At 30.9% G+C, this 15333-nt stretch overlaps 1 protein-coding gene across 8 annotated transcripts in view; it reads left to right on the top strand.

Moving 5' to 3' along the window:
* nolo (no long nerve cord) overlaps window positions 1–15333 on the top strand; it is a 61909-nt gene that overhangs the window by 14862 nt on the left and 31714 nt on the right. For all 8 annotated transcript variants that reach the window (XM_070639244.1, XM_070639243.1, XM_070639242.1 and 5 more), the window contains exon 3: window positions 10546–10623. In XM_070639244.1, the coding sequence (XP_070495345.1) occupies window positions 10594–10623 (30 nt within the window). In that variant the 5' untranslated portion in view covers window positions 10546–10593. The remainder of the gene's footprint in view (window positions 1–10545; window positions 10624–15333) is intronic.

Genomic DNA, 15333 nt, shown 5'->3' with positions numbered 1-15333 from the left:
TTAAAAAAGGAAACGAAAATACAAATATTTAAAGAGCATTAAAAAAATATCCATCGTCTGCCACGATTACAGTTTAAAAAGCTATAAATATTCTTCACACACTATGGTGTCGACATCATCATGTCTGTTTATAGATTTCTCATAAGATTTATTTTATGTCCATCACATGGGATCACGAATCCTTCTTAGCCTATCGAGTACAGATATTTTCTTTTCAATACACTCTCCCACTGTTACACATTTTTTTACCGTCTAACAGCCGTAGATAAAAAGAAGAATTTATTTATTGTTTTAAGACGAGGAACATGTTTGTTTGCGAGCTGATATCAGAATTGGGGTTCCTTTCTTGTTTTTATTATTGGTTGACTACGAAGAAGATAAATCGAAAAATGATTTGAATGAACTTGAATGAATTTATCTTTAAGGAATGATTGGAAATTAATTGTCGGAATCTACAGACTTAAGTTGGTCCCATCAGGTACGCAACCAGAGACTCACTCCCCTGTGCTTGAAGAACTATAACCTCCTCTATTTAATACCCCAAACACTTCAATTCTTCAGATTTTTTTGTGCTGTACCATTTATCTATTAGTCTCCTTCACTTTCTCATTCATTCTCTATTCCTTAAACGTATTTCACCATTTATCTCGGAACATTGTTTTTCCTTATTCACAGTTCTCTTGGCTGTGTCTTTTCTTTGTTCATTCTTGCCCCCCGAAAAAAAATGTATTACACATTGTTCATACATGGACGACTTGCCTTTTTCGTTCCTACCCATTTCTCGTACTATTTCTGAATGTATATTCTCTTCCTTCTCATATTTTTTTTTGTTCCGTAATACTTGTAAGTCGAAAAGCGGCAAAGGAACATAGCAGAGATAAAATTTATTATGTCTGAGTTTCAGCGAGACAGATTTAATATCAATTTTCCTTTTACATATGTACATCTTATGTTTTTGTTCCTTCAACAGACATGAAATATTTTTCTTATTTTTTTGTGTGTTGCTCCTTAAAGTCAAAGGCATTAGAACTGTTTTTATTACATTGATGAATATATTGCTTTAGCTGGTTTAAGTGACATTAGACTGCTTTATGATTTTTGGGAATGAAATGAAGGTGAATTTGGCCTAGAAATGAATTGGAACCAAATATGGATTTTGTCAAGGCATAGCGATTTTACCGCACACATTAAGAAAGCCCATCTTCCTTCTTTTGTGTCGCTCGGACGTGGATCAAACATTAATTTAAGCAGAGATCGAAGTCGACCCAATTTCATACAAAATCTGAGTCGAATTTAAGCTATGGATTTAAGTTTTAAATAAAAGTGCAATATGTGTGTTAAGTCCATTGAACTTCCCATTAAGAAATATCGGTCTAGGTATGCAGGGATCTAAAATTCTTCATACCTTAAAACTAATTATTTAATGCATACTGTGACCTTGTCAAAAATGATTCTTAAACAGCTACTTAATCCCAACAGCAATATTCTTTTTATGATGCTTATGCATCTCAAATCAACGCCAACAAGATGATGCGACCGTCAGTAATCACATAAGCAAGAAACAACAAAAAGTAAGAGTGAAAATAATAAGAACGAAAAGTAAGTGGAATTAAAGGCAAAAAAGCCGATAAATTTTTCACAACTCTTAATGGTTTCAAGCTCATACTCCTTCCTTTAAATAGATATAAATTTAGTAAAACACTTCGTATCTGATTTTGTTTACCTTCGTTATGTTTGCATTTACTGAAGACAATATTGACCCTTATTCTTTGAGAATTGTGGATGTGGAATAAGATATTTAAGATCTAGGGTAATTTGAATAAGAAAAATCAATGATTTATTTATATCGGATCAAATTCATAAAGAAGAAAAAATTGATTTTTGTATATTTTTATGGACATTTCGGGTCTGTCATTTTAGCTTTAAGATTGCCACTTTATAAACAATCTCAGTTTCGGTCAAAATATTTTATCTTTAATAAATATTTTAAGTATCTCAAACAACTCAAAGATGTCTCGAGATTGTCATCAGCTTTTATCTTATTCTTTTTGAAGTTTTAGAGTAAATTTATTTTTCACTCAATGTGACGCATTGTGTTGATTTCTTTTATGTCTACCAATATTCCTTTACACACACAAACCCAAAAGGTTAATTTCGTGTCCTTTTTTTCTCTTTGCTCTTTTCATCTCGTCTCTTTTGTGATATTCTTTACTCTTGTCCATCAGCTATTCATCTATCTATTTGTCCATTCCAAGCTGGTGAGAGGTTGCATGCCAAAGATAATCAATTATTAAGAAGGCTCATTGACCACATGCCTTCTGTCTTGTTGTTAGAAGGCAATAAATGTTTCTTAATATATTTAAGATGTTTACTTGTAATTGGAACGCATTTATGGTAGAATATGAATCTTAATCGAGGTGTTGTGTGACGCTAAGCATGTTATTAGTAATACTTTACCGAGAAATGTGACTTAAAAATTATAGTGATTATAATTAGCTCCTGTAATGGCTTTCTTATTGTGAATTGAAAGGTGAATTGACGACCAGTCAAAACAACAACTTCTGCAAGTTAAATCCAAAAATGGATTAGTTCAGTACCCAAAATGAACATGCCTAACAGATTTACTCATTAAATTAGCTCCAAAAATTTAGGATGTAAATAAAAGAAAGGAAAAAACAAATGAAAGAAGATTGAAGACTCCTGGTGACGATAATGTTTTCTGTCGTCCCTTTTTCCTCTTTGTTTCCTCAATATATCTTTTGTATCCGATAAAGAATTGTCAGAAAGGGAATTTTATTCATAATTCAAGTTAATTTTCCTTACATGTGTCGGCATTTAGCAGTACAACAATTTTTCAAGCACCATAAATTACCACCTTTTTATCTTTCATTCTTTTTTCATTCTGTCCGTAGGACAATAGAAATGCATTCTTTAACATTACCGGTAGTGCTGTGTACATGCCTAATAATAATAATAATCATCATCATAATGATGTACCATTCACAATACAATAGCAAGGCAATCTTAAAAATGAAATGCAAAAAGAAAGGAATAATAAGAAGTAAAGATGAGAAATTGTGATGTTAAAGTTTTTGAAGTGCTTATTTTATGATATAAAGAGAGAAAAAAAAATCAGTTAACCATACATTCCATTACATGAGTACTTTAACGAGTCAGTGGTAGTAAAAGAAGCTGAAAATGTTAAGTTATGTGTATATAATAGAAATTTCAACATGCATGACGGGATGAATTTTTTCTTGTGTTTTTGTCTGTAACAGTCTGTAAGAAATTCTTTGGTGAAAAGATTTCTGCGTTTATATTAGATGCCTGATTAGATGCTAACTTCTCGGAACTGTTGAGCAATTTAAGACATAATATTTCTCACGACCTTTATTATTAGTCACTTAAGTAATCCAATCGAAAATTCACTTTCTAATGCTTCAAATTAAAGTTGACAGGAATCCAGTGTTAAGACACTTTTATGGACTTTTGGAGCATGGATTCTCAAAGTCAGACCTCGAAGTCGACTCAATTTTCATATGGAGTCGAGTCGACTTTTCAATACAAAATCTGAGTCAACTTTAAGCACTGCTCAAATTACTGCCAACTCTCCTTCAAATCTAATCATATCAAATTGATGATTTTCATATAAAATTTCCTAGATGCAATTCTCTTCAATTAATTCAAATACTGGACTTGGCAAAATCCGATTTCGGTAAAATTCAAGTTTTAAATTTTTATCTTCACAATTTACTTGATTCATTCCTGAATATTCCGGAAAAATATAATGAATATAGTTCCGCTTTTATTTGCTTTTCTGATAATCTTTTCCTTCCACTCATTGTTTTATAAAGTTTGAATAACATTCGTTCTTGTGGTTCAGAATTTAAAATTTTCTCTGACTTTATTTAACTGATCCGAGCGGCACAGTAAATACTTACTTATTTCGCTGGCCGTACAGATCAATTGTGATCTATTGTCTCCTTCAGATGGTACCTAATGCTGACTCTATCGCTGGCTTCCGTCTGCAAATTTTCAATTCCAAGTCATGAGCTCTTTCGAGCGGCACAATATTTTTCAATCTTAAATATGGGTCCAAATTAGCCGTTACGGTGTCTTAAAGGCAACCTTATGTGTTGCCATTAATCCAGCGATGTAACGATGAGACCTATCGAATACTTTGTGCTGTTTGGGTGAATTTTTCGAAAAACTGTCAATTCAGTTTGTTTTACTTTATTTATTCAATTTAATAAGTTAAAGACTCAGCTCCATAACCTATATTAGTTGATTGATTGATGACATTTTAAACTCAAATTTTGGGAAAAATTGTGAAGCTTAAAAAGTTAACTAACTATCCTATATTTGATGACTAACTTTTGAACTTGATTTATATTTACAATTAAATTAAATAAAACTTAAACTTCGTTACTTTTTCATTTTTTGAGTTATTAAATCATGCCAATTTTAATTTGAGAATGCTGAAAGAAAGTTTGTATTTCCAAAAAAAAGAAGGAAATGAGAAGCTTGAGTTTTGATGATAGGGATCCATGATATAATTAATGAGAGTCAAAACTTTTTGTTTATTAATATAAAAAGTATTTCATTAGAAGTTAAAAAATATAGTAATTAAAAACTTTCTTAAAGATTTAAACGATTCCCTTTTTCAGGAACTTTAATTATTTGAATTTTGTTGATTCAAACCTTTTTTTTATATGAAATGAAATAAATAATGTAGATAGAATTTTTCTGCATTTCCGTTCTATTCTACTTTAAGAGTTATTCAAGGATGTATCAAGACTAACCAAAAAAATAAACAATCGAAAGTAAAAAGAAATGTCGTGGGAAGTTAATGAAAAATTCCACAACATTTTTATAATGCCATAAAACAAGATTGCAACATAAAGTCACGAAAATTTCATTTCCATCAGTCATAGCATTATAGAAAAAAATAACAACTTCAAAGTATAGAATTCAGTAAAAGTGATAAGATAAAAAGCGACAAGCGACAAATTGCTGCAAATCGAGTGTGGAAATGAAAATTAAATTTTTTTCCAACTTTTTCTTGTTCACGATTTTTTCTCTTTCTCTCTCTGTTCATTTTCATGCAAAACATAACACACAGAGGGAGAATATAGAATACATAGAGATGATATAAATTTGGGGAAGAGACAAAAAATATAATTCGTAAAAATTTTTATACTCAAATTAAGAGATTGATGAAAGTCGTGACACTTTGGACTTTAAGATCGTTTGAATGTTAAGTGGAACTCGAAGTTGTCTCTAAATTTATGTGGAGTCAAGTTAAATTGAGTGAACTTTTTCAGAACAAAGAATTCTCGATGCCGAAACCAAAATTTCTCGAATATTCTCGAGACCGAAACTTCGGGAAATTCTCTTGTGATCTCAGTTCCGGTCTCAATTTAGAGAAATTGCTAAACCAAGAATTCAGAGAAATCTATTTAAAACGTTTCTAAGAGCATATTCAGAGAAGAGGGGGTCACGTGAAAAATTCTTCAATTTGCAAGGGTTTTTCGTGGAAAAAATCCAAAAATATCCTTGTTACTATCCTTTTGACGTTTCATCCAAGGAAAAATTTCGAAAATCAATTTAAATTCTTGAAAATGCGTCTTTAATTTTGTTTATTCTGAGAAACCGCCAATTACTTTTATTACTCGTTCGTACTTTATAGAAAGAAAAATATATAAAAGAAAAATTTCCACAAACTCAAAAGCATGAGTTTTTTCTTTCTTTTTATAATATTATTTCACTTTTCTCCTTGTTTTATCTACGTCGTTTTAATTTCATTATAACGCTCACTCTTTCACATGCAGTGAAAAGCTGTACAATTTTTTATTCGGTTTTTATATTCTAATATTTTACTTTTGTCTCATGAATTTTGCATTGAATCAAAATTGACGACACTTTAAAATTAACTCTTTAAAATTTTCATAATTTCTCTAAAGTTTTTGAACATTTCATTCAATTTAATGATCCCTAATTTTCATAATTTATCTATAGTCGAATAGTACAAGTAGGCTAATCAATTCAAAATTCACCACCAGGTCGACGTGACTCAAACTTAGTGTCTCATTCGGTTTGAATCCGAAATCATGCTAGAGTCATGTCGGTCTGATGTCGAATTTTGATAGGATTTTTGACCGACTAGCGCTATATGGGTAAAGTTGAATTTACTATTCGGCCAATAATCACAGGTCCAGAACCTGATTTTTTGATCGATTACCCGATTTATGCTTTTCGGGGATAGATGTCAATAGATGGGAAAATTCACCAATATAACACATATCTCCGCCCGTAGTAATGCTTTGCAACAGAATCATGAGCCGAAATTCATAATCCTTAAAAAATTGTAAACCAACTCCTTAAGCTTTACGTAATTTACGAACATTTCCTGTATAGTAAATTCATAAGTCCTGATTTGAAGAACTTGAAGTTTCATATAACATAAAGTTATCTTTAATTATTTTAATGAAATAGACTTTGTGCTAAATACTGAAATGAGTTTAATTAAAATTAATAAAACTTTTTTTTCCTCTTAATTAATTATCAGATGTATGTAGACTCATATCTTAACATATCTTTTAATTTAAATATTGACAAGAATTTAATAAATTTATTTACATGTTTGTTGAAAATTTTCTAATTCTGCTTCTGAAATTGCTTAAACAGCAAGTGAAAGAACATTAATTTGTAATTCATTTTTAAAGCTTTATTTGTGTTCCTGCACGTGTAACGTGTGCCTATTTAATATGGAAGGAAAATTTTGGTGATATTAAATGTAAAAAAGTTTTCCTGTGCGGCACATTACGATAACGAACAGTGTATTACAATGAGAATTGTCTGTATAATACATACGGTGTTTTCCATAAAGTGCGTTAAGGGAATAATTCGCCATTAGGCTTTTAAAGTAGGAAGATTTGTTGTGTAAATAGGCTGACTGCAAGTAGTGCACAGACTTCAAACAAATTCAATGTAATTTCTGACACTTATTATGAAGCTTAAGCACCAAAACTTTCCCACTCGTCAAAACTCACCTCCCTTAAATAATGCAGAATGTTTTACACAAAATTGTCGGTGATGGTTGATATATATGCACAGTGCGATCCATTAAACACTATTTCAAGCAAAAAGAATATAGTAAAGAGTAAAAGGAAAATTAACTTGACAACCGGCATGCTCATATAAAATATTTCATAAAGCTTGAAGTTGAATGAGTTTTATCACGCACCATAACTAACTTATCGTCGTCGACACTGCTGTTGCTGTTAGGTTCTGACTTTTTTTCTTGCTTGAAATATTTTCACAATTTTGAATTTGGATGTAGATACTTAAGAAATTGCAAAGTTGGTGAGCTATTGGGAGCGTTTGGAAATTAGGTAATGCTTAAGGAGGGAGGAGGGGCTTGCTGTTTTGTTACAGATAATTTTGGCTCATGACTTTGTCTCAAAGCATTTCAGTTGAGAGGGGAAGGAGGTCAAAAAACGTTATTTTTGGCGTTACATAATTTCCGTATGTTCCTTATGGCTTATAAGTTGAATGAATTTGTTTTTAGTATATTTTGTGGTATAGCCGCTGCTTATAACCGCTGATTGGTTTTCATCCTGATTTCAAAGAATGAATGTGGATATCCTTAGCAATATCTACAGATGAATAAAATCAAAGTTGAGTTTTGATATAAGTTGGTGTCTAAATAGTTCAAAAAGTTTAAAGCCACGGAAGAAATGTTTCGTAAATTGAAAAAAAAAAAAAAATACACTACAAGCTTTCTGAAAAGGAATAAAAGGATAGAGAAGGAGATGGGGTTATTGAATGAAGAAAAAAAGAAAGTTGAAATGATTTATGGGCGACACGTTCAAATGCTGTTTTCCCTTTTCACATTCCACATATTTTTCCTTATTTTTTCGGTTGTCGCTTGGGGCGAGAAAAATTTCATTTTACCCCTTGAAAAAAAATTCTAATTTTTCTCTCCATAACCCAAATAGTTCCTCTTATTGATGCAACATATTTTTTACGGCACTTTAACAGCGTGAATATGGTTAATGACATTTTCGTCAACACTTTAGATTAGATTATGCAAAGGCATGGCGTAAAAACGACTTAATGGCCTTTCTCAAATGAATGTGTCAGGAAAGAAAATTATGGAACTGGCTTTTTTTTTCTTCTATTTCACCTTTCACGCTTTTCATATTTCTTTTACACTTTTTCTACTCTTTTTTCAGTCATGTTAAAAATAGAATTTGAATGTTTTACAAGAAACTTAATCGATAAATGTCTCCTCTTGAGTTGTGTATTACATGGTCTTTTAGGTTAATTTCATTAATAACTTTATGTCGTGTGGTAATCTTCTTAATCATTCAAGAAGAAATTTTATGTCAAATAAGAAAATTTCAAAAAAATAAATTAATGATTAAAATATTTTCTGTAGGCAAATTTTTCTTCTTTTTTTCTTAAACTGAGATGATTTTGTTTTGTAAGAAGATTATAGAATATGTCAATTAAGAAAAAGAGGGAGTTGAGACAGATTATTGTGAGAATAAAATTATTATTGTGAAATTTTTAATGGATTTTTTCTTCCTCCTAATTTAAACAACATTTAAATTAATTTTTATTTCGTCTCATTTATGTTTTTTCATAATTCATACAAATATCTAAATGCTTAAAAATTTGATTTAGGATAGGAGAAATGTTATGATTTTGATGTTTTTGTTTCGTAAAATAAGTGAATGACATTTGGGGAAAATTTACAGAAAGGTAGACTTTTTTGACATTCTCAATCACATTGTTTAGTATGGTACATAGCTCGATAGTCACAAGTTTTTCATGGCAGTCAAATGGAAGGCACATGGCAATCAATAGGCAATTTTATGGCAGTTATCATCAAAATTGCCATATGGCAACCTTTTTCTGCCGTCTCAGATTAAAGATGGTTACAAAATGATCAATTGCAACTTTTTTCTGTCGTGAATAATTTTAGTCGATTCTCAGATTAAAGATTAGAAAATGACGTTAAATTTAAAGAGACTTATGAAAAGAAAATGATCACTTTTACATATGAGACAGAACTTTTCATTGTCGAAATTTTTTTACATATTTTTAATTTTTGTTAGTATCCGAATTGAAAAAAATTTAGAAATTTTAATTGGTCCTAAATAAATTTTTAAAATTTTTTTGTATTCCATGAAGATAAATTCGTACTTTAAAACAGGCCAAAAATTAGGGTTTGTTATTATAAAATCGTCAACTTTCAATTTTTTCCTAAAATTCTTTTTGGTTTTTATTGAGAATGCTTATTAAAAGATCAGACAATCGGATGCAATATGTCGATAATTCCTTTAATTTTGAGATAAAAAAACAGTTTTTCATGGCCCTAATAAATTTTAAAATTTTGCAAAATTCTACAATCTAGAATTCTGCAAATTTCAGCTCTCCAGCTTCCATATCTTTTGGCCTTCTAAAGAAAATTCTTTTTTTTCAAAAAATCTTTTTACTTGAATTTGAAAGTCTTAAACAGAGCAACCTAAATAAAAGTATTTCATTAATTTTGTGGAATTCTTCAGAATCAGTTGAGAATCAGTCGGTTTGCCAGATTCACAAGAATAGTTTGTAACGATAGAGATGTAAGAGGATGGGGATTCAAAAAATTATTTTTTTTTTATGTAACGTAATAATTGAACGGCCTCTTATAAGTAATCATTCTATGTTACCGAATCAGTGACAGATGTATTAATCACCCACTACAAAATTTTAACAGATTATGCGTTTTCACATTTTTCTCTTTTTTTCTCGTTTTTATTTATATAAAAGCATAAATGTGCGTCATCTTCTTGATTAATGAAGTTTTAATAGATCAGCTTCTGACATCTAATACATGTGTTTAGATAAAATTGTGACTTGAGTGTTATTTTATGAATGTAGAAGCATTTCATTGTTGCTCACACCCACGGAAGGAATACTGTTTAGAGAAGGCTGAAAATCAGGTGTTCGGGATTCATCAAATCTATTATTGTGCCAGAGTTATGCTCGTTTCTGGGCGTATTATTATCAGTAGAATTTGTATAAGGTTCAGCAAAAAACTACAGGCCCGTGCATTTAAAATGCAGAAAATACAGGCCAGCGGGTCTTGGCCGGACTTTAATTTTCAGTCAATTCTATGGCGTGTGCCTTCTGAGTCAGTTCACAAATAATCATTTAATTTTAAAATTGAGGGCTAAAATTTAATTATTGATAATTTCAAAACTACAGCTATTGATTATATCAAAGGAAATTTCAAACAAGCATTTGAAATAAAAACGATTATCTCACATCAAGAACTTGCTTTACTCAGACCGTACACAAATGCCAATGCGATTTAGGAAGCAAGCAAGTCATAGTATGAAAAGAAAAAGATTATAATTTTTCAATTTTCTTTCACCATATCGCATTACGATATCAAGATTGTAACTTGAAATGGTCTTGAAAGTGATTAACGATTGCAAATGTTTTATTACATTGAATTTAACTCATTTTCTCTTTCCTCTTGTTTTGCAGATAATCATCAGCAATTCTGAAACAATGAAATATTTTGACGGATGAAAAATGGAATTTATGCATTTATTATTGTACCTGGTGAGTTTGATCATTATTATTATTGCCATTCCTATTCTCCCCTTCATTTCCATATAAATCGAACTTTATGGTCGAGGCGATAAGAATAACACCAATATTAATAACATGTTACGTCGGCTGAGTTGGAAAATTCTTCACAAAACAAAAAACCTAAAGCTGTTAAAAACATCTATATATGAAGTTAATATTAATATGAATGTGTACACATTTCTCATATCACGTTACATATTTCAATGATTTCAGCAAATATTTTTTCATAACTTTGCTTTTACCGAAAGCACTTATTTTTTTACCCATATGGAAGTTTTACAATACAAATTATTTTAACGTTCTGTTTGTACTTTTGTCTATCACAAAATATTTATATGCAGTAATGAAATAAGTCATATATGGAGACAGCTTCAAAAATACACTCGAGAAATCGTCTGTGCTATTGCATTGCTGTACCCGCGTCTACTTATCATCAAATTTCTAATTTAATTAATAATTTAAGTGACATAGCTACTCTAGTCAGTTATAACTAGCTAAAGTTAAGTTAGTGTCCAATTAGTGAACAGCTCTAACGCATTCAGTTCATTCGATTACTAAATTACAATGATATTACACAAATCCCCGTTTAAATGACGACAATATAAAAAATGCGTCTTATTTCACTCAACTCCACTAACTCTGTAACTTGATTTTGTTTGCGCATTCATATTATTCTCTTCCTTTCCACCTTTTTTTTCTATATGAATCATAAACTGAAGAGAAGTATGAATGGTAGTATAGTGTTTGCATAATTTCCAAGCATTTTAACAGACTGACTTGTCTTGACTTCTTTGTAGACACAAACTCTTGATTTTCATTCAATCAGAAGTGAGAAGTTTGAAGTTAGTTTCGTTTACATTGTACTTATGAACTCAAGAAATTTATATCTGTCGCTTTAAGTTGACATGAATGAAGAAGATATATGCTAAAATGTACATACTGAAATTGAACAAGTCCAAAATTATATCTGCTGTGATATTTCGAGATTGAGTGATACTTTATGTGATCATTGAAATGTTTTTTGATTTGATTAGCTTTAATTTAAAGTTGTTAAAGGGAATTTTGTGATTTTTGTGATCATGATACCCATTTGGGTGACAATCAGGTATTGGTACTCGATTGACTTTTCGTTACTTGAGTGTTGAGTATTTAGTAATCTTTTCAAAAAAAAATCCTAGGAGAACGTTCGAAAATTACGTAATGCTTAGGGATGTTTACTTATTATGAACCATCCTTCCCCTCCCTCGTAACAAAATGTCACCTATCTTCCCCTTTAAGACCGCTACGTAATAAGTGAACTAACTCTTAGGGCGAGAAGGGTTACAATTCTATTGTAGAGTTCAAATTGGAGAGAAAAAAGGGGGTAAATACAGTATTCTCAGAGTTACTCAATTTCCAGAGCTAGAAGTTGACTCGGATTCTTTATGGTCGACTCAGATTCTCTACAAAATCCAAGTCGACTTCGAATTTTGGTGATTTCCGAACATTCGCTACTTCAGTAACTCGAGTACTAAGAATTGAATATAAGTAAAATTTTAATCCTTAGTGACAGTTGAAGAGTGCCTATAAGAATATTTATTGAAAAATTGACATAATAGTCTTTGCTTAGAATTAATTTAGTATATTGATATCTATTCTTAATTTGAGAGTTTATAATTATTTGAAATGTACACATGTAGATGTGTTTAACAAGTTTTGTACATATTTTCTTCAATAAATTGTGATCATGACCCCTAATAAATTCAAAAATCAATAAGTTTCTCTATTTCTTTCTATCTATTTCAAATAAATTTTTCATGCATTTTCTTAGGAAAATGCGTCAAAATAGGTCTTGAGACACGAAAGAATGTAATTATTTATTAAAGACTATTGATTTTTATTCAAGATCGGATGTTATCCATTTTTAAATGACTTAATTGTCAATTTATTGGCACATACCTTAACAGGCAAAGAGCATGCTTTCATGGTTCACAAATACCACTACGGTACCTAAAAGTGGTATCTTTGCCTGTTAGGGCTAAGTATAGCTACAAATTGAGTTTTATGAAAAACCAGGAATTTCTGTTGATAACTGAGTTGTCTCTGAGAATAAAATCATCTTTAAAAGATGAGAACATTTATACAATCAAGCTCATTTTACATACACATTTTCGCCTCCACGTATCGCTTAAATTGCCAAGTTTTGAAACTTTATAATATTTTTTGAAAGGTTAAAGGTTAATCTAAATTTCTTTTTGTTGCTGTTTCAAAGGCAGGAATAAAGATAAAGATTTTTTCTAACGTAGTTAAGACTAAAGTTCTCCTTTATGCTTAATTTTTTTTTTCACTCGGAACTAAACCTTTTCTTTGTGTGCTGCTCACCTCCAATTCGCTCAACTTTTTCTCAACACACATAACTTTTTTTTCCTTAAAAAGACCGAAAATATAAAGTTTTTCTGATCCCAGTTAAGTTCTTTTTGCTGAAATTGAAATTGAGATCGTTTAATGTTAAGAATATAATTCTCTTTTATGTTTCTTTATCTCACAGTTTTTTGAGTAGGGTTTCTCAATTTAGTGACGATTTATGATTGATCTGTTAAGGATGGTACTTAGAAAGTTTCTTTTTTCTGTCCATTCTCTCAAAGGAGTAGAGATATGAAATCTGATAAGGAAAGAGATGCACAATATACATGATGATATACAAGGATGACCCGAATGGCACAAATTGCTTATGACAGTGGCCAAGTGGCTGCTATATGGCGTCCAAATAGAAATTTCCGTAAAAATGCCTTTTGTGTCCATGTGGCCCACATCTAAATGCCCTATGGCCCTCATCTGAATGCCATGTGGTTCTCACCTTAGTGTCATGTGATTCTCAACTGGATGCCATGTAACCACCATCTGGATGTCATGTTGCCCCCACCTGAATGCCATGACAAACTTGTATTGATCGGAAAGACTAAAAACTTTCATAAAAATGGAAGCATCGAAAACTTTTGCATTTCGTCTTTTTGGAATCCCTTTTCATACATTCTTAAGCCTTTTTTTATCCATCAAATAAACATTATTGTTTGCCTTTCATGTTTGTTTCAGTTTTTCTTGTTCCTCCATCTTAAGCTAGTTTTTCTGTGTATTCTAATTTGTTTCTTTTTGTTTTCTTTTACGTCCCTGTAAATCAATACTCAAAAATTAATTATTAATTAATTCTGAGGAGGTAGATGTTGGGTGGTTTGGATGGTTAGAAAAACTGAACAAGTTTTATACAGTTTTTATATGAAATAGAAACTTTATTTCAGCAATCGAATACGTTTAATTTTATTTCCTTCTCAACATTACTCACCCCAACTCATTCCAGCATGCTATATCTTTTATAAAAGCACGCGTCAGGGCAACATGAAGAGCAAGAATAAGAAACAACACAAAAAAAAGTGGAAACAAGAAAAAAATAAGCAGTAAACTCAATAAGTGTACAAAACATAAGAAGGCAAAATTTGTTATACAAAATACAATAATAATGTAAAAGTCGAGTAGGCAGGCAATGAATGAATGGATAAAAAGTAGCAGGAGTGGGAATTAGCTTTCACATTATTCAATTAGTATTTACATTATTATGCTCTCTTGCCTCTCTTTTACCGAAATTGACGTTTTATTCATACAGCAAATTAATAATAAATAAACTCAAAAGTTGTTTTTCCATCCTTTCCATTCCTATTTATGTTCATTTCTGATTTTTATTCCATGTTTGATGTATCACTCTGTTGTCTGTGTTGTCAAAAGGATGTCTAGATGAGCTGAATTTACATACTCATCGATCGATGAAAAATTAATTTTTTTTTGTATTTTTTTATCAGAATCCCCGCAAAGAATTTCAAGTAAAATTTATTCTGCTATAGATTTTGGGTACAGTGCATAAACAGACTTCCGCCCTCATCGATGAATAAAGCAAATGCAAGTCAGGCGAATGAAAAGGATCGCCGTACATAAATAAGTTAAAAACCTTTCCTGGAAAGCATAGAAATCCGGCACAAGGCATCTTGACTCTGGTCCCAAATCAGATTCGATGAATTTTGATCTCAGGTCTGAGTCATGCCGATTTTGACCCGTACGCTTTCCGGTGATTTTATTGTTGGGATCTAAACATAAGCAGACGGACTAGAAATCTTTGTTCGACCAAATCGTCAAATATTCTCACTTTGTCATTGATGTCCATTGCGTGGACATCCCAAAAGAATAAATTCTTAATATACTCATCTTATACATTCTCCACCATAGTATGATTCCATTGAGAAACCAATCTAAAGAGAATCAACGTAGCAATAAAACTATGAACAGTTGAAACAAACAGCTATTTAGTGTGGGTAGAATAATTGAGTATAGAATTGACTTGTAACTTCTACTGTATTTTTTTACAAGAAGGGGGAAAGATCTGTAAGCCATTGTTTTGACGTTGAATAAGAATTAAGCCAGAGATTCATCCTAAGGGAGTTTTACTTATTTATATTGTTTTTATTTACTTTCTCCTTCTATTCAGTTCTAGAAAAGTTTATTTTTCATGAATTACTAGAAGAATTTATCCTGAAAATATATACATATTTGTATGAAGTCATTACATTGCCCTAGATTCCTCACTGTTTTCATAGACTTTAACATTAGCCATGAACGACAAAAAAATGTATACTTGTCAACTCTGTATATGTGCTT

Source organism: Chironomus tepperi, unplaced genomic scaffold, assembly GCF_022539635.2.
Source record: "Chironomus tepperi strain 1889 unplaced genomic scaffold, CSIRO-AGI_Ctep_v1 contig_191, whole genome shotgun sequence".
In the NCBI taxonomy this organism is placed as follows: Eukaryota; Metazoa; Arthropoda; class Insecta; order Diptera; family Chironomidae; genus Chironomus; species Chironomus tepperi.
The sequence above is the reverse complement of the archived record's forward strand: the minus strand, read 5'-3'. Positions and strand labels throughout refer to the sequence as shown.